Raw genomic sequence first — 18,995 nt, 5'->3', positions numbered from 1 at the left:
CTTCCGGTCGGAAACCTTCCGGTCCATCGTCGTCGACCGTTCCCCCGGGGTCTTCTTCGACCGTCCCCACCGCCCCTTCTTCGACCGTTCCTTCGGATCCGCGGGACTTGACCTTGTCGGATATGCTGAACGACCCGTTCGTCCAGCTCGGGAGGTACTCCGACAGGGACGACACGTGGCATGGGCCCTGTTACCTCTACTGGTTCGGATCCGGCCCATATCCTCGTTTCGAGCACACCCTGTCGATGGATCTTGTGCAGCACGATCAATTTTACCGACATGACGTCGGCCGAACGTTTTTGTCGAGGATCGTCGCTCACATCGGCTGTACGTTTGATGACGTCGCGTGGATGACCGGCCACGCCTATCCGTCGACGATCGCAGTGATGTTCAGGAACGCTGCGGACGCACAATATGTGCTTGCTACGGCCAACATCCCGAAGATTGGGTCTCGTCGATGGAACAACCCGGCTATGTCTCGTCGGTACCGGGGTTTCACGGTTCAGTTCGACAGCCGCTTGGCGCTTCGGGAAGCCTACGAGGTAGCCGCTCTGTCCGGCGAGATCACCGATATCCGCGTAAACTTCGAACGAACGGGACAGACCCGACGGGGGGAAACCCGATATATCGTTAGGTACCGGACCGCTGCGAGCAGGATTCACGCCTTCGAGAATCCACGGGACGGGATGTCAAATCTCCGGGCTTTCAACCTCTACAACAAAGAAATCAATCTGACCGGCGATCAGCCCGACGTTACCGGAGTGGGTAATCCTGGCGAGGACAGCAACAGCACCGTCGCTGCTGCAGTCACCTTGAACGGCGACCACGTGGTCGTTACTCCTCTCCCAGACCCGCCGTACCGGCCGTGGTCGATTTACGATTGGATGGTTACGAACGTTGCGGAAGCATGGCACAGGGCTCGAACACTCCGGGAGCACGGGGATGTCAACGTCACGGCCTATCGTTATGCGAGAAGCCGAATCCTCGACGTCGAGCGGGTCACATCTCTTAGCAACCCGGCGGTACTGGAATACGACCGTTACTTGGCGATGAACACTCTTGACCAGGTGCGGTACGACAATGAAAACCACCGATATCGATAATCTCGTACTAGATGCGGCACGACAAAACAATCATAAATATTGTCGTTAATCTTGCAGTTCCGTTTGTCTCTTCTTGTTTCTCTTGTGGTTGTATCGCATAGTATCGACCAATTATACCCATGTCATGCGAATCGCGAGAAGGCTCACGTCACGCAGCAATGGTCGAGATCGACTTCGCCAGAGTTCGAGCGTTCTCGGCCAGGTTGACCACATACTGGCCCTGTGAAGCGACGATAGCCTCTATACCCTGCAAACGCTGTGTACTCGGGAATACCTCACCCCATCATGACAGAGTACGACCTGCGATGATGTCGATCTGGACTGCGTTCGCTTATCCTCTGCCTGATTCGATAGATACTGGGTCTCCAAGAAGCAATACTGGTGCAAATACTGCAACATCTTCATCCGAGACGATGCACCTGTAAGCCAATGTTGTTCGTCGCAGCATCTACATGAGAATGAGTCAGACTGAGGCCCCGTTCATTCTGCCCATGGTAGTCCCGGTCACATCACGAGAATGGTCTTCGGCATCAGGGTAACAAGGATCGGTTCTTGCGGAACATCTACAAGACCGGCGAGAAGTCTGTCAGGGAGAAGGAGGATGAGGCGAGGATCATGAAGAAGATCGAGCAGGTGAGTCCCAGCCCGTACTGTTGTTCAGAGGCTCTTCACCGGCACTGACTCGGTCGATTCTCATCCAACGTTCTTGACAACCTATAGCAAGCACTAGCTTCCCATACCGCTGCTCAACCGAAAGACGATTCCGAATCCGAGCCATCCTCCTCTCGCCCTCCACCACCTCCGAAGAAGACTGACAAATTCTCCAACTACTCTACCGCTGCTTCTCTCGGCTACGTCGATACTCAGGCCGATATCGATGCTGCCAAGGAAGCCGCCGAGGCCGAACGTAAGAAGGTCGGACAGGCTGGACAATGGGAGACGGTAGCGGTCTACGAACCCCCGGTCGACGAGGACGCAGAGATAACTCAATCCACTTCCGGCTTACCCAACATTCTCGGTGGAGGTGGGGAGGAAGAAGACGTCCGCAACTTTGCATTCGACACCCCTTCCGCAGAAGCTGGCCCGTCGACCAAACGACGGAAACGGGATGTATACGATGACGAAGGGTTCGATCCGGACGAATTGTTGAAGAAGGCCCGGTACAAGCAGGAGACGAAACGACAGCAAGAGGAGCGAGAGGCTCGGGAGAAGGAAGAGAAGGGTCTGAATCGGGAAAAGTGGAAGGGGATCGTCCTGGGTCTTGATGGCAAGCCGATCACGAAAGCCGAAGAGACGCAGTCGGACCTCAAAAGAGAGGAGGCTTCGCCTGATCAGTCTGTCGATGCGCCAGCAGCACCGGACTATGCTTCATCGGATCAACAGGACAGCAAGCCTGCGGTAGAAGACGAAGACGCAAAGCCGAAAGTCGAGCAGAATAGCCTATTCAAGCGACGCCGGCCGATGAACGCGAATCGGAGTACAAGGCAGAAGTGATCCGTCGAGTCATTACTCAGACTGTCGAGTTGTATAACCTTCGAATGACGACATTGTCAACCTATACTACATCTACACCCGCATCCTGAAGGGCATAACACCGCATCACCTTCTCCTTGTACAACATCGTAACCTTCCGACATGTTCAGAGCACTTTGCGTCCGAGGTTGTAGACCGATACGACGATCGGAATCTGGTGCTGGTGACGGCGAACCACGTCGTCTTGTTGCGGTCGTCCATGGTTGCGAGTCTGCTGGCGAATCTGATCGCCTCGTCTTTGCCCTAGGCGGTAACGTAGTTACGCATACCATGTTCTCTACGAGACACGAAAACTCATCGTCAGTCGGATCCCATTGACGTAAGCTAGAGATGGGCGACACGTACTCCGACTTTTCACGTAATCTCTCAGGCATGCCTGGACACAGAACATCGATCACGTCAATACGGCCGATTAACGATGCTCATGCAGCAGCTCTCACAAGATGCCCTGAATGCCCGCAATCGGGACAAGACCGCCAAGCTCCCTTGACGGGCAAGCGACTGTATGAGATAGGCATCCAAGGTCAGTCTAGGACGATGCTGATTATAAAAGACGGATCTTGCGTACCATATAACGCAGTACGTCAGAGCTTGTTTGCAGGAAGCGCAATACCATGCGGTTGTTGCTGCTCTTAAAGAGGGATCTGGTTCTTTCGCCTTGCGACAACGTCCGCATCGAATATAGATCAGTGTCTCCACCTTAAGGAACAGCGAGAATCCGTCAGTTGCCGATTCCTCAGCTCGATATTACGGGCACTGCTCACCAGCGTCAAGTGTTTGAGTTCCTCAAGCCGTGATCGGATATCTGCAGAGACCACGGCAAGTCGATGTCGGTCCAAGAGCTCGATGTAAGCCTCGATAATACGCGTTTGCTGATCCCGGTCGACGTCGAATGAGGAAGGTGCTACGAACAGCAAAGTCGCAGCGAGTTGTACATCGCCCTGCAGAGAATCCGACAATCAATAACAGCGCCACCTTCAAGACACCGCTACTGACCTCGACTAAAGCGGTTTGCAGCGCTTGGCTCAGCATCCAGCGCAGTGTTTGGAGTCCTTTCTCCACCGCAAGCGACCGTGATCGAGCAGGTTCGTCCAAACTTTGCGTGTTGTGCTCCGCTCTTCCAGCCAGCCTCCGTTTCATTTGATCTGGAATGCTCAAACCGCTAGACCGGCGCCGGTCTAGCCGTAGCATATGCGCTGGTGATACCCGTCGAAGGGAATTCCCTTCGCCGTTAACCGGTGGGCTCATAAACTGCGGCCGTGATTTCCTGGTCAAGGTCGAGGCCAAAATACTGCTCGAGAGACGTTCTTCCTGCTCGTCTGAGTCCGAATCGCCATCCTCGCGCTGAGGAAGCAAGCGGACAGGTTCGGGCGGTAAAGATTGTGCACCTTGCAACAGCTTGTTTCTGATCTCCTCGATCTGGGTTGGGTGCAAGCTTCCACCGCGTTGTACCGATAGGGATAGGTTCGCTGGAGGGGTAGCTGTTCCGGAAGACCCCCCGCCGGTTCCCGTGTTTGCTGATGACGGTAGTGGCAGTTCAGCGGCTACTGGAGTCGGGGGTATCTCCAAGGGTATAAAGGCTTTCAGAGCCGTCAACCCAGGTGTACGCAGCGGATCAACCACGTCTATACGATCCGGCATCGATTTGGCCGAGCTTGGAAGTCGAATTTGCTGTTTCCCGAGCATCTGTTGAGACAGCTCCTGTACTTCTTTCATCGCATCCGAATTCAGAGCCAGATCTGTGCGTTGTTTGGCACATTCCGCTTCCGTCTCGAGCAGGATCGCCAACAAATTCCACAAGTGGACTGCTTGTCGATGTTCCACCTCTTCCGCCACCTATCGCGTAGAGGATGAGGCCCTGGCTATCGACAACCTGAGTCCGGCGTACTTACAGCTGTGTTCCAAGCGCACGTCGCCGATTGCTCCCTTAGCCCGATACCGGCATGCCTGTATTGCGCAGCGAGGTACCTGAATGCCTCAGGGTCATGAAACGGCAGGATTGTTGTACTGCAGGCCTGTCGCGTCTGGAAAGGTCTGTCTGCAAGGGTTTTGCGATGTGCGCCGACGTTATGAGCATGTTGGTGGTATTCCTCCTTGCTGAGAAAGCCCGAGTTATGAGTCAACAGCTACTCGGACAGATATACGTTGGCCAACTTCCACTCACACATCATCGAACGGAATTTCTCCCTTTGAGAAGCGATCCAAAGCTACAGTCGACTCTCCTCGCGAACTCCACGCAACAACTTGCTTCGGCAGATGATCCAGTGGCCTGAAGTGCTGCCGGATATCGTGTTGTACGAAAGCGCCATTCGAATAGGTCGACTGTATGGCGCCGCCGTCAGCCCACGAGATCTCCGTGACTGCACCACCTCCAGCTTCAGTATGTCGGGGCGCTTTGCCAAGTAGGTATTTGGAAAGGTGTCCTCTACGGACGTCCCAGATTTCCAGCCGTGACTCTTCGAGCACTGTCGTATCTTCTACCTCTTCCATGTCGCTGGCTGCGGCGGCGACCATGTCGGTCATCGATTGTGGTCGCTTGGTTACAGGGGTATCCGGCGAAGAGAGCACCGCGATCTCTGTCTCGTGTCCCGGTCGCCACCCAATCCTTCGTACAGGATAAGGCGTGTGAAGCGTATGAACGGGCGCACTGGGACCGTCAGGAGGGCTCAGATCCCAGATCTGTCAAGACATGCTCCGTCACTAGCCGTATACCTTAGTGTCGTTTTGACAAGCTCACCTTGACCGTCTTGTCCAAGCCGGCACTTGCCAGCCATCCGCCGCTCCCGGTATTGCCGTCGCCTTCTACACCCTCCTTCCAGTCCAGGGCCATGACCGACTTGTTCTTATGCGCAGCGGTCATACGATATAGACTCCGAGTGCCCATTCGCCGATCGTACCGGTAGATCGACCCGTTTTCTAAGCCTAGAAAATATGCATTGGCTGTTGAGGTCGAGTCGAGACCAGGCGGGGCGAAAGTGACGGAAAAGATAGATGAAGGATGACGGATCGAGACGATCGGGACCTTGTTCGAGGATTGACGTAGGTCCTGAGGTGGGAGAGTGCAGTCAGCCATTTTGTTCCTTTTCGCCGGAGCCGTGCGCTTGGCTCACCCAAAGTTTAGCGAGACCTTCGACTCCGGCGGTCAATACCAGATGCCCATGCCCCGGCACCTTGTTGATGGTCAAGGCCAACATGCTCCTTGTATAAGCCTGAACTTCCCTTTCTGCATCGTATGTAAGCTCAATCAACGTTGGCATTATAGCAACATAATCAGACCATGGCTGTCACTCACCGAGTCTACCTTGCTCGACATCAAAGATCATAAAATTCCCGTTCGAACAAGCCGTCAAGATCTTCCTGCTCGCATCTATCGATACAAAATCAGATCAACCGTTTAATCGCTGACGAACATCTTCACCCGAGCTTGGTACATCTAACAATGCGCTTGAAAGGCAAAATGAAGAAGACTCACCTCCTACACCCCAATCGACCCCATTAATCGTCCTCCCCGCTCCTCCACCACTGCCCCCACTCCTGCCTCCTCTCCCAACCCCGCCCAGAGTGACTCCTTTCCAAAGGTCTAGGATCTGGTCGATCTTGTACCCGCCCGGACCTGAACCTAGGCGGATCGGGGCGGATGACGAAGATTGCGATTTCGCAGATTTGAGGTTTGACGAGGACGAAGCGGAGAAGGCGACATTACTTCCTCTAGGTTCAACATTCGGAGGAGTAACTGAGAGGATCCTCAGCGCTGTATATTGTTGTATTGTAACGCAATTTCATGAATCAGCCACATTTCCTGATAGCTTTGACGATCTTGCATCGGTTTGCAAAATGTTATGCTACTGACATTCGTTCCCGGCGACCACAACCTGCCCGTCAGGTCCCCTAGCCATAGTCTTCAATCCGATCCCCTTTCCTCCTGCTCCCCCTGCCCCACTTCCCCCGCTGCCGTTCCCGGCACCACCACTACCGACCCCATTCCCTCCCAGAGCTAACGAACCCGCAGAGCCTGCCGTCCGACCGAGCCTCTTCCCCTGCCCACTTCCCAACTGCAATTGCAATTGGGATTGAGACTGCGATTGTTGCAACGGAGACCCCGGGGACGCGTTCGCGGTTGAGAACGAAGAAGTCAGGTGAGGTTGCGGTCGGGCGGTTATGAGCGCTTTGACGAATCGATCTGGTTCGGAACGTCTCATCGCCTGAGACTGGAGTTGGGGTTGTATATGAGGATGTTGTGAGGGCCCCGTTACCGGTGAGATCGAAGTCGAGGTGGATGTAGGGAAGTGGGGGGAAGAAGAGGAAGAAAACCTCGTAGAGTTAGAAGACGGCTGGTATGATACCGGGTCGTTCAGGCTGTACGTCGAAGCTCGATGATTTTGATGGTGAAGCTGAACCTGAGCCGGACTGTCTCTATCTCCTTCTCTTGACGAATGGGTAGGTAAGTCGCCCAAACTACCAGATTCCCCGAAGCCTAACCCTGTCGTTCGATTCGAGTTCGCCCGGTTTTCCCTCTGATGTTGATACAACACCGATGTGGAAGTACTGCTCCCAGGCAATGGGTGTAACCACCCATGCCTTCCCTCATTCACCTGACCCCTCGTCCGACTGTCGAAATAAGGCGTCCTCGGATCATCATAAAGATAATCCAGCGGTCCCGCTTCCTGACTGTTTCTCCTTCGATGTCGAGAAGGTTCCGCTCGAGGAGTAGGTGAACCGTCCCCTAAGAACGGTGTGTTCAAGTTGGAGGTGGCCGTGGAGAGGTCGACCTCGGTCGGAGCGAGGGACGAGGCTCGGTAGAGGCTCCGGTGGGACGAGTTGCCCTCAGTCGGGGATGGGTTCGAGCCGATGGTCGCCCTGCGATTAGCATAAAAGAGAAGCCATGAGCACTAGAATATGAACTGTCGAGGTAGTGTATCCATGACCTGCTCACTCGGACAGAGCTGATGTCAGACGATTCATCCTATTACAAGTTTCCGTTGTCGAGCTTTCAAGTTGTCGTCATGTTCCCTCGGCGATCACTCCTAGTTGATCACGGCTTTTTCGTCTCCATTGCTCCGATTTCGACTGCCATTCCTATATGTTCTCCTCAGTGTTGCATGGCCTGCGTCTATGACCCCAATGACTCTGCAAGGTAATGGGTGCGTTGTCGAGAGATCTATAGGTCATGTCCCCTCGCACTTGCCCGGGAGGTCATTGTCTCGGCTCCGAGAAAGCTCCCGCAACAATTATTCTTGAAAGACATACATGTTGCACGTATTTAATGCTGATTTAGGAGCGGAAGCAAATTCACCTAAATCACCTAAATCACCTAAATCAGATCCACTTCCTCTGACGAAGTGCCTGCAAGGATGGTTATGGGTTAGGGGTTAGGGATTAGTGGTAATGGGTTAGGGGTTATGGGTTAGAGGTTATGGGAGGTTAGGGACTCTCTGGTGTCTTCGGGAGGGGATATAGAGCTGTTTCAAGTTTTGCTTATGTAAGCAGAAAAGAGCAGGCAGCGAGAGGGAAAGGAAGCAAATCATCATCACCTAAATCCCTGCCGCTATGTAGCTCATCTTCGATAACTTACATCTATCCAACTGCAGCCGGAAAGACCTCCTAATCCAACACAAGATCTCAAGAACTCATAGATATAGATCCTCAGTACCTAGCGTCGTACAAACCAACTTTTTCGCACAAAAAAAAACGACTGTCTCTGAACTCGAAAAGATGGCACCAGGAATCCGATTGACCCGATCGCATATCAGCAGTAAGCATTGACTTTCCCGGCAACTCCATCGAAACGAGTAGATAGCTTATCCTTATTCTTGTTCAATTCGCATTCGTTCCGTTTCCACAGCTATCCACGCAGCCCTAAACCCTTTCCACCCCTCAACCTCCCGCTCTCCTCTCCTCCTCCTCTCCCTCCTCTCCACACCCAAGAACACCACCTCCCAGCCCAGCCCGACTATCAAAGGTTCTCCATCAGACAATGTCAACGTGACCGTCTCCATCCTCCCTAAGAGCGCGAAACGGGCGGAAGTCACCGTGGGGTATGTGGACGGGAAGGTAGAGAGGATCCCTATCGAGGCCGAGGTCGAAACTTCCTCAACGACGACAACGGGCACGGGAAAAGTCTACCCGAGAAGAGCTCGGAAAGAGGCCGAAGCGATCTCGTTAGACAAATTGGTCGAGCGGGTGGATGGATGGGCTAGGAGTTTGAAGTTGAAGGACGATGGGAGCGCATAGCCTTTGGGAAGGATGTAGCTGGAGCGTGGGGTATCGTGAAGGGTCGGTGAGATGGACTCTGATGGTTCGGGTACCGGGCGGCACAGGGGCAAGGATCTATGGATGTGATGAAGAGAGTCCACAGAGCAGGAGCGTGGGATTACTCGGCGGCGTCATGAAGAGGCGGTTCGACACGAGGAAAGCTTGTCTATGATTGATGGATCACCTCGGCCGCATCGCCGGGAAGACGTGACATGTCCCAGGACCGGGGTTGAAATGGTGGGGTAGGGCGCTGCAGTATCGGACGTCGTATCATATCTTATTTGTACTTCTTATATGTGGAAGACCATCCAATCATATGTCGACCAGGGAACGAACTTGTGATTGGGCAAGGCTTGCGTACGAACGAACATGGTCATAGCGAAGGACATAGATGTGCATCTGGGCGGCTCTCACGGTTGCAATGAGACGTCGTCGTTTTGTAACGACAAGACCCTCAGGCCTCCAACAATTTCATTGCGCTTCTGGTATTGCATCTAACCCTTCGGGACGGCTCGATCGGGTGTCACATGCTTCAATGCCTGGCTGGGTGCAAGTACTACCCTGCTCGGCCATTGATTCCGTCGACCACAAATAATAGCCCCATGGGTAAAGTGGTTCGGACTTGGGTTGATTAGGGCGTGCACGCCCATGGATAGCAGATCTGCAGGTGCACCTCATGTGTGAAATATGGATTGTCCTCAGTGGGGCCATGCTTTGACCTGATGTCTCCCTCGATGTAGAATATTCTGTTCTGTCGCTGCAGCGAGACGATGACCTCCCGCAGAGCGGGCACCATTCTCTGGGACCTCTCATACTCTGTATCCGATTGAATCGATATTCTGCCTTCGTTCCAGAACTGCGTGTCTCTTTGCAGTCGAGCATCAGCCCAGTCGGTGAAAGCCTTGTGAACCGCTTGGGCCCCAGTCCTGGCCGCCCACTCTTGATCCCCTGAACGATAGCGCCACATCTAGAAGGCATCGCTATCAGGTCAAGTAGCGGACAGAGGAGGTCTAATCTTGGCGAAGTCATTTTATTGCAAGTGGGCGTCGTACACGTTCCTTCATTCGGATGATCGATCACCTGACTTTACGGCTTCGCACCCACGTTCGAATATTCGATACCTCGCCTTGTATCACGATTGCAAGATGGCTCTCGACTCTCACGGTGACCCGTTTTGGAAAGCTCTTTTCATTTCATCCCTCTTCTCTCGTTTCCCTCGAAAGACAGGAAACGGTATCGCATGTCGTCGAAAGTCTGTCATGATGAGCCATCCGTTGGCCAACTGCGCGTCAATCATTCCACCCTCCTGCACTGCTTCTCCGTTCATGGTATTATTGGTCAAGGCCTCATCTACTCTATACGATGGAGAGCTGATAGCAATATGACATCGTGTACATAGATACATTCGTTAAGGAGCTTTGAAAGTCAAATTGACCCGAGGACATTATTACAACATTCGTTATCTCGTAGATAGGTGTTCTGAAAAGCACTCCTACCGCCATCGCAATCGGCGAAAATGTCGTTCCGTATAGCCGAGAGGTGTATATGATACTGGTCTTTCTTCGACGACCGGCCACTTTAGTATTATTCGTCTCCAGTATCGTATCCGTCCCCGTAGTGATCTTCAGATTGATACCCATCACCGCCGTAGTTATCGCCGCTCCAGATCTCCCCATCCGAATCCTCATAGTACCCGTTGCGGTAGTGTCCGTACCCATCGCTCCCATTGTTGCTAAGGTCGTCTTCTTCATCCGGAACATCGGCTTCGCCCCACCCGCCAGGGATTCGAAGGTGGCCAGGCATCTCAGGGTGCGCCTGTCGAGCTGGGGCATGCGAGGCACCGACGTACTGAACTTCGTCGTCATCATCGCTCTCCACGACCCGATGACGGCTCGGGCCGCCGCGGGGACGCGGACTAGGATGACGAGTAGGTTGTTCTTGCCTGAGTGCGAGACATTGTCAACCTCATGGTTACAAGATCCCTAAAGTACGCAAACTCACTCCGAATCTTGCTCATCATCGCTGATAATGATTTGGGATCTGCGAGGCTGACTCCTTGCAGTGGATTGACGAGCAGCGCTACGTTGACGAGGAGCGCTACGGAAAGAGGACACCTCCTCGTCATTTTCTTGATCATCGGTATCCGATTCTTCATCGCTATTGGACGGGTGACGAGACCAGAAAAAGATCGGATATTTAGCAAGTGCAGCTAGCCACAAAACATTGACCATGCGGTCACAGGTCCTTTGACTCACCTTCGGTTGATGTCGATGAACCGATTCATTCTCCTCCTAGGTACTACGGGTGAGTCCATCTCTTCGTCATCCACGATGAAGCTGTCCAAGTCTTCGTCCTCAGAGATGAAGTTCTCAAAATCGTGATCGTAATCATCCAAGTTGGCGTCGAAATCGTTCAAATCGGCTGATTGACAAAACATCAGTCGAGCAGTCAAGGATGGACGGCTCGAGACAAGCTCCTCACCTGATCCTAAGCTATCGACCGACATGGCATCATGGCCCGGTAAGTAGAAAGGCCTGTCGGGAATACGTATATTCCCTAGTCGCCAGTCGCCTCCGCCATAACCAGAATCCTCTGACCTCTCCTCGTCTCTATCCTCGTCTGGGTCTAGATCACTAAAGAACCGTCCGCAACCGGTGCACTCCTGATCTTCCACCTCGTTCCCACAATCATTGCACCGAGGGATCCCTCCATCTGCCTCGTCAATGTGCCACCTCCGGTTGGTAGCCCCGTCGTTTTCGAAGATATGGTCCCACATGGCGGTCCTGTCTACAACAGCTTGACCCGCTGGCGCAGGTCTTGCGGCGATAGACCCTGACGACCCGGACGCTTCCAGAAGTCGAGGCTTGACCGCAGTGATCAGGTTGTTCAGAACATAGGCAGACATGGGCTTCCCGACGACCGGAGTTCGGCAAGTCGGGCATGCTCGGGTCCTTCCGAGAAGCGCGTCTCTGGCCTCGCCGTGGTCGCGTTCGACAGGGTAGACGAGCGAGTTGGGCGATTCGAACCAGTTCAAGAGGCTGAGGGACAAGATCATATAGATTTCAGCGACATCAATTTTGCGGTGATGAGAGGCTGGAATTTACCATGAAGCACAGGAAGTATGTCCACACGGCGCAATCCTGCTCAAACAGAAACAGGCGATGTGAGCGCTAGGCCTTCACAATTCGGCGCGAAACCCGAGGCGATTGAGACGTACGTATGAGGATCGCTGAAAAATTCCAGACAAACGTTACACGTCAACGTCTCCTTGATATCGTCAAGAACCTTATCTTGCGACTTGATAACCTGTTCCCTTCCAATTTCGTATCAGATTCCGTCGCAAATTACACCTACCAGCGCGATCAAGGACCCAATCTCCAACTCACCTCGTCTTTGAACCCAACCTCCTTCTTCGACCCAACCACCTCCTTCTTCACATCATCCCGTTCCTTCTCGGCCTTCTCCAATTTCTTCCCCATCTCTTCCTTTTCTTTACGAATCTGTGACAATTCTTCCCGATCTTTCATCACTCGAGCTCGTTCGGCCAATTGTCGTGCGGTCTGCACCGAAGAAGAGTTAGAATTGGTGGTAGTAGTCGAAGTGGAGCTAGTGGCAGTAGCGGTAGTTTCATTGCCGACGACGCTGAGTGGAACAGCCTCTTGTTGAGTGGAATGCTTGTTGATGGGTAGAGGAGAGGTAATAGTCCCGGTGGGCGAGATGGATTTAGACTTCTTTTTCTGAGGCTTCTTCAGCTCCCGCTTCACATCCTTCTCGTCCGCCGGTCCTTCTTGATCCTGCTCGACATCCCCATTTGCCGCCTTGACGTCAAGCTTGTCATCAGCGAAGGCATTGGTCTGACCTTGACCAGATCTAGTCGCCCGTCCCGCCGAAGTAGAGTTCGAGGCTTTCGCCTTTCCCTTCCCTTTCCCGCTCTCCCTGACCTCAGCGACGGAGATAGAAGGCTTGATATCCTCATCACTGCTGACTCTCTGCCTCTTCTTTCCCCTCTGCTTCTCGCTACTCTGATCTTCCTGCTGGTTATCCTTCCAATCGGTACTCGTATCAACCTGAATTTCGTGGCTACCACGGACATTCGTAAAGGAAGTGGAAGTGGGGTTGTCGTTGACGTTGAAGTATTTCGAATTGGAGGCGGTAGTTGATGGTTTAGGTTTGGATTTGGCTCGACCGGTACCCGACTGAAAGATTTTATCGATATCGAGGTCTGTATCCTCAGTAGGTTCCGAAGGATAAGATCCGGTCCGACCAGGTAAAGGCATACTCGCAGGGGAAGACCTGGTCGCAGGTTGAGCCGCAGAGGATCGACCAGAAGCTTTGCGAGTAGCGATATTGTTAGCCCTTCCAAGCTGGTGATCCGGTACCTCTTCCCTTCGAGATCCCAGAGAGTTCGAGTTGCTAGAGCTAGCTTCTGCTTCAGGAATGTTCGGGAGGATAGCAGCGGCGGTGGTGGAAGGGAGTCGTCGATGGCGTGAAGACTTGTTCCCACGTCGTCTGGTTCCTCCGATAGGAGGGGGCGGCGAGAGAACGGAGCTCATCGTTGAGATTCAAGCTCGAGCTTGAGTTTCAGCGTAATTTATGCTAGATCAGAGGTAGGTGCTGGTCGTTGCGAATATTCTTGTCTGATCCCGAGTAGGGTTGCAAGTGATTAAGCTGTTGATAAAACCGGCATGAACTCTATAAGCTTCGCTCTTTCTCGTGATCATAACCGAAAACGAACCTGGATGATTAGCCGTTTCTTATACAGCTTCCAAGGTAACAGAGGCTCCTTGAACGGGGTCTCACGTCTGCCTCAGTAGTAACTGAGCGAGATGGTCAGATCTGGTCTATACTTTACAAATTACATTCGACCTTCTCAAACCACCTTTAAGTCGCCGGATGCTTTCGGGTCGAAGGCGGAAGTAAATACTGCTGATCACGTAAGCGGTCACGTTACCACTACCACGACATACTGTACTCGTACACTGTATTATATCAGCGGCACTGGGCACGCAATTTAGAACAAGATACACTATTCTCTAATCTCTCATCATAACCCCTCCTCCGTCCGGATCTTGACCGCCTTCCATCCCTTCCCAAACCGCGCAATCGACCCGCCTGCCAACAGATCCTCCACCCCCGCATCTACGACGTCCAGCCCGACCTTTTCCCACCTCTCATGCAGCCTTGCTATCCGCTTGTGTATTTCTTCCACAGTCAGTCCGTTCCCATTCCTGAGATCACCTCGAGGGATGTATTTTCGGGTCCGGTCCCATGCGTCGAGATGGAGGATGTGAAGGATCGCTATCCCGATCACGCGAGATGTGAGCGAGACGTACCCGATCGGATCAGGCTTTTCCAGGTCAACGTCCTTGTCGTTCTTGGAGATTCGATCACGTCTGTCTCCTTCAGAGTCGTCCGACTCATCCTCGTTGACCACAATCCCAGGTGGACGGGGAAACATCCGATTGGCCAGCAAGATCTTTTGGCTTTGACTCGCCGACCCCGGCCATTGTGACCGATTCCCAATCGTGGATCGTGTAGAGACGTTCGTCCAGTCCGTCTTGTCCCCCAACACGCTGGCATTCGAGATCGAAAAGGTCGAAGCGAAACTCGCATCCCAACCCCTCTCAAACGAATCCGCTCCACCTTCTGCTTCCAACATCTTCTTTCTCGATCGTCTCGCTTCCTTCTCGACCCTCTGTTCCTTCAAATCCTCTTCGGTCAAGGCGACCTCGACGATGCTCCCTTCTTCCATCATCTTCAACCGTATCCCTTCCCGGAACAATCTCCTTAATTTCCGTTTCCTCTCCCGTCGATATTCTTCCTTGTCCGCTTTCCGTTTGGCTCTTTCTTCTTCCCGCCCGTCCGTGAGACTAGAAGGGTTTGTCATAGCTTGCGCTTTGCGACGATCACCCCGTCGACGGTATTCTTGCCTCAACACCCGATCGGCCAGGTCGCGAAGGTAGTCGACGTGCATGAGATGATCCAAACTACAAGCCCCCGAGATGACCTCCACGGTAGATCCGCCGGAGGAGTTGGAGTTCTCGTCAGAGACCGCGACAGATCCTGAAATGGGCATGACCGTCGAGATGGAGCTGGAGGAAGTTTGTCTCCTCGGCGTCAAGTTCGTCCGAAGGATCCTATGTGCTCGGGGGGTATCGTCGTTCCCACCTCGATCTCGATGTCTATCAAGCGGTCCATTCGAACTCAGACTTGGATTCACACCTGCTGCGGTGGCTCGTTCCCGTTCCTTTGCCTCTTTGCGTTTACGGAAGATCGCCTGCATCTCCTTGGTCGGCCATTGCAGCTCGGGCAGGTATTTTGCAGCGAATTGTAGAGTCTCGGTGGATTCCAAGTCGACAGTATTGATATTGATATTGATCCCCTTTGCTCTGTTTGAGCTCGAATTTGCCGCGGTCGCCCAGGTCGTCTCCGTCATTCGCTCGAGGTAGGAGGATAGGTACCTCGTGAACGTCGTCAAGGTCAAGTGTTTCCTATGCAGTTTAAGCGGATGTCGTAGCTGTCCGATACCGTGACGGACCATGTTAGCGGAAATCCGGGTTTCCAGCACAGACCTCATCTCGAGACCCAATCTACTTACGCGATCTCCATACCCGGTCGCTGTCGAGCTCATCCCCATAGTCCCATTCATCTCCACCTCGCTACTCGGCTCGGCACCCAATCTCCTTTTCTTCAAGGGCGACCCACCCTCTACCCCACTCGCACATCCTGGCTTGAACTTGGTCGGCGTAGAATGACAACTCGTAGCCGGCTGTCTGAGGTTGAGAGGCTCCGGAGCGGGTACAACGAACGGTCGATTGTAGACGGTCGTCCGGAGGTGATCGACGAGCCGGACGTGGGCAATCTCTTCAGCGGGATCGATAATGACTGAACATGGCAAGAACAGCTGATACATCAGCAAACAGGCGAGCAGCATCTCGGTAACTATCACAACACGAGGAAACGTACCGATCTCTCCTCCCATCGACAAGTTGGCGTTCAACTCTCTGATCACCCTCCCATCCCGTCTCTTCCACTCATTGACCCTCCCCTTGATGCTCAGCGTATCCCCAACTCGGTAGTTTGGGAAGACAGGCCTTTTAGCTTCTTTGACAGCGTAACCTGATATATCTTCGCGGACACTAGACCCTCCTAGGTTTCCTCGGGTATTCGAAGGAGTGGTATTGGCGTGGGTGTTCTTGGGCACGTATCGGTAAATGGGTTTGGTCTTGCTCGAATATGCTGTTGGGAGAGGTCTTGCAGGCTCCGCACGGGGGTGGTTTGAGAGAATCTGGTGAGCGGTAATATTATACTGTCCATCAGGATCATCGACTATGAGCCGGCAAGACGATGTGAATCAGCTAACTAGTATCGCATATCCCCCAACCAAAAGCTCAGTAGACGGATCAGCCGAAAGACTCACTAGTCACCGAGACTTTGACGTCCGAATCCAGAGCGTCCCTGTGTACCGATTCGAACGAGATGGCTGAGACCCAACCTACGACCTGAACCATCCTACATGGTTGATGACACAGGAAGAATATCCCATCGTCTGAGCAAAGTAGGTGGAGGAGGTGCAAATCACAACCCAGCAAGTCAGCCCCGGCTGCCCAGAGGGTCCTTCTCCCAGAACGCTTACTGGTCCCCCTCGAACTCCTTGACGCCCTCAGGCGATAGATGTCCGACACTCGACACTTAACAACAGCTTCCCTTCTTGTCGCCCAATCAAGGATGACATCGTAGCTGTTCTCTTCCGCTTTGGAGGTAACCTGAGCAGACATGATGTGGCCTCGGTCTCGAGGTCTGTCTTGGAAGCGGTTTAGGAGGAGTTCGAGGATCCCGTTTTCGCCGGCATGGCACAATACTGATGGTAGATGTAGATCGATATGTTCGGAACTATCCCAACGAGATCCGTTGTGTCGTTCTGTCGTTCGTGTAGCCACAACGGAAGAGATCAAGGTCGATCCCTCTTGCCTGACGTCGTCGAGGTCGATCGTCTCCGTCGTTGTTGACAAAGTTGGTCGCGCTGAGAAGAAGGATGACGGCAGCGAAGGACGCCAAAGGAATAGGATAAAGGTGGCAAGCGACGGACGTGATCGAGGGATCCCAATACTCGTTCTGGGCCGAGAAATATCTTGAGAAATAGGAACGACAGATATATGGTGGATTTGATGCGTTCGAGTTGGTGACCTGGTGATCTGGTGACCTGGTCGTCCGAGATCGAGCGGTGGGTTTGCCATTCCGGAATCGCGGTACGCGCAATCGTGCTATGATGAAAGCACGAGGAGAATCGCAAGCGGGGCGTGGACGAACGTTCGGGCCTCATATGCTCGAGATGTCGTACTATAGTGATAAGAATGGAGACGACGTAGAGAAAGTGGCTTTCAGATCCCCGATACAGTCTCGATGACATATGGCATGTGATAGGGGCAAGCCGAAGACATGAAGACGATGTGCCTGCAGATCCTGAGGTTGTCCACGGTACTATCAAGTTCTACGTGGACAAGTCTGAGGCGTCGCGCATGTCTAGGTTCTCTGATCCCTAGCGTGACATCCCAGACCTGGTATAAATCGATTGAGAAAACCCGTCTCTCGTCCGGTTTGGTGGTCGACTTGGTGAAAGGCGAGAGCCACAATCGTCCACAGCCCATGACTCCCAGTGAGTCGACGCACTGGCGGTCATGGGTTCAAACCACAGGAAGAGAAAAGATTATTACCCTCCTCGGATGGGCAGCGCGAACGGCGTTTAACCAGCGTCGAACTGCAGCGGCGGTCTGGTGGCGGCCTGACGAAATAATGACTTGCTTAGGAATGCGATCGGACACCCCATTCTTCTTTTTGCTTTTTGCATGCGGTTTGGTATTGTCGTATGTGATGTGGTTAGTGGTCGGTGAGGTTCTTTCTTGCAATTCTCGACAGGTATGTGTCAAAGCAAGTTTGGCGCAACCTTCTTCATGATGAAGCGCCACCTCCGCGTAGTAAAAACACCAAAAAATTAAGTAAGATGGTCAATCGTCACCACAGACGGTCCGGCTATGATAATTAGCATTGATCGATCAGCTAAGAGTTTGATATTCGAGGACGTCGGATCAGGACTATGCACTCCGAACGGTTTCGCCCACGATGCGATGACTGCGTTTCATACTATAAAACCGATTGCACAAGTAGTTCGATGTCCCCGCATCTATCAAGTTACAGGGAAGGCTGCATCACTTGATCTGTATCGGCGGGCCTAACGTCATCGCAATGGAAAGATTCAAGCTGCTATGCAGTGCGGTGATGCAAGTAAGCTTCAGCTCTGCAGGGTTGAGATTGTGTTCGAAGAATGCCCTACGCTTTATGCTTACCGAGCACAACTAGATTGATTGTCGCGCATGTGCCGGTTGTTCTTGACCGTTAGCTGATCCAAGTTCTGAGATATAATTGCCCCAACAGAGTCCAGAGCGGTTGTCAGCCGATACAAGTGCAATTTAGCAGTGCACCCACTTGTCTTCCTGGAGAACCGAATAGATAGATAGGCTTGAGCTGACATACCCTGCACCCTCGTAGCAAAGTCATACCCAACGCCATCACTCATGGATGCTAACTTTGAGTCAAAAGGACGAGGCAAGAACACTACAGACACCCTCACCGCCTAGATCTAGTATTTCCCTACACACAAGGTTGCTATCAGTGATTCTGATCGATCGAAGACGCTATCTGTCTGTCAACAATATGTAAATCCATCACTCGAACCATATTTACAACAGGTGCTTTCCGATTCATATCGAATGGCTGACATCTGGACTGAACCGTCTGTAAGCGACTAGAACGAGAGCCATACGAGGCGATCGGGTTTGGAGGTCAGTAGGTCGCAATCAAGTTTGCAATCTGATACTCACCAGGTTGACTGGACTTGAATTCCAGAAGTATGATGGGCACCACACATTTTGCAACGGCTTCGAGTGTTTTGGCAGAATTTGTTTCAGGTGTGAGAAGCTTCTTGTACTTGCAGAGATCAATGATGATCCAGTGTTCACAGAGGCTAGAGTCATTGGGATACATTTCGCTTGAGGTGAGGATTCCGGTATCGTTGCAGTCATAGTCAGACGAGAATTAACGGGCGAGATT

At 52.8% G+C, this 18,995-nt stretch overlaps 5 protein-coding genes across 5 annotated transcripts; 2 read left to right on the top strand and 3 right to left on the bottom strand.

Annotated features, from left to right (window-relative positions):
* Nucleotides 1-1,265: 1,265 nt before the first annotated feature.
* Nucleotides 1,266-2,913, top strand: HD553DRAFT_67467 (uncharacterized protein). Its single transcript, XM_046184409.1, has 4 exons — nucleotides 1,266-1,396; nucleotides 1,458-1,524; nucleotides 1,602-1,736; nucleotides 1,824-2,913. Exons 1-4 carry the CDS (start codon nucleotides 1,389-1,391, stop codon nucleotides 2,595-2,597), a joined length of 984 nt encoding a protein of 327 aa, XP_046035111.1. The 5' UTR covers nucleotides 1,266-1,388; the 3' UTR covers nucleotides 2,598-2,913.
* Nucleotides 2,914-3,226: 313 nt separating this feature from the next.
* HD553DRAFT_67475 (uncharacterized protein) lies at nucleotides 3,227-8,015 on the bottom strand. The gene is made up of 11 exons (XM_046184410.1): nucleotides 7,570-8,015; nucleotides 6,487-7,493; nucleotides 6,109-6,387; nucleotides 5,929-6,003; nucleotides 5,747-5,859; nucleotides 5,374-5,682; nucleotides 4,801-5,315; nucleotides 4,529-4,733; nucleotides 3,633-4,472; nucleotides 3,401-3,540; nucleotides 3,227-3,335 (listed from the first exon to the last, which is right to left on the bottom strand). Exons 1-10 carry the CDS (start codon nucleotides 7,596-7,598, stop codon nucleotides 3,406-3,408), a joined length of 3,507 nt encoding a protein of 1,168 aa, XP_046035110.1. The 5' UTR covers nucleotides 7,599-8,015; the 3' UTR covers nucleotides 3,227-3,335; nucleotides 3,401-3,405.
* Nucleotides 8,016-8,207: 192 nt separating this feature from the next.
* Nucleotides 8,208-9,274, top strand: HD553DRAFT_336148 (uncharacterized protein). The gene is made up of 2 exons (XM_046182225.1): nucleotides 8,208-8,388; nucleotides 8,479-9,274. The coding sequence occupies exons 1-2, from the start codon at nucleotides 8,349-8,351 to the stop codon at nucleotides 8,865-8,867; spliced, it is 429 nt and encodes a 142-aa protein (XP_046035109.1). The 5' UTR covers nucleotides 8,208-8,348; the 3' UTR covers nucleotides 8,868-9,274.
* A 931-nt stretch (nucleotides 9,275-10,205) lies between these two features.
* On the bottom strand, nucleotides 10,206-13,706 carry HD553DRAFT_351133 (uncharacterized protein). The gene is made up of 8 exons (XM_046183592.1): nucleotides 13,624-13,706; nucleotides 12,275-13,556; nucleotides 12,106-12,194; nucleotides 11,993-12,028; nucleotides 11,370-11,926; nucleotides 11,144-11,309; nucleotides 10,890-11,045; nucleotides 10,206-10,830 (listed from the first exon to the last, which is right to left on the bottom strand). The coding sequence occupies exons 2-8, from the start codon at nucleotides 13,439-13,441 to the stop codon at nucleotides 10,473-10,475; spliced, it is 2,529 nt and encodes an 842-aa protein (XP_046035108.1). The 5' UTR covers nucleotides 13,442-13,556; nucleotides 13,624-13,706; the 3' UTR covers nucleotides 10,206-10,472.
* A 138-nt stretch (nucleotides 13,707-13,844) lies between these two features.
* On the bottom strand, nucleotides 13,845-16,914 carry HD553DRAFT_351132 (uncharacterized protein). Its single transcript, XM_046183591.1, has 5 exons — nucleotides 16,525-16,914; nucleotides 16,309-16,437; nucleotides 15,855-16,217; nucleotides 15,487-15,773; nucleotides 13,845-15,405 (listed from the first exon to the last, which is right to left on the bottom strand). The coding sequence occupies exons 1-5, from the start codon at nucleotides 16,664-16,666 to the stop codon at nucleotides 13,933-13,935; spliced, it is 2,394 nt and encodes a 797-aa protein (XP_046035107.1). The 5' UTR covers nucleotides 16,667-16,914; the 3' UTR covers nucleotides 13,845-13,932.
* Between the last annotated feature and the right edge of the window lie 2,081 nt (nucleotides 16,915-18,995).

The sequence above is a fragment of the Filobasidium floriforme genome, assembly GCF_021052385.1.
Source record: "Filobasidium floriforme strain CBS 6241 chromosome Unknown HD553scaffold_16, whole genome shotgun sequence".
Lineage (NCBI taxonomy): Eukaryota > Fungi > Basidiomycota > Tremellomycetes > Filobasidiales > Filobasidiaceae > Filobasidium > Filobasidium floriforme.
This window is presented reverse-complemented; position numbering and strand designations above follow the sequence as displayed.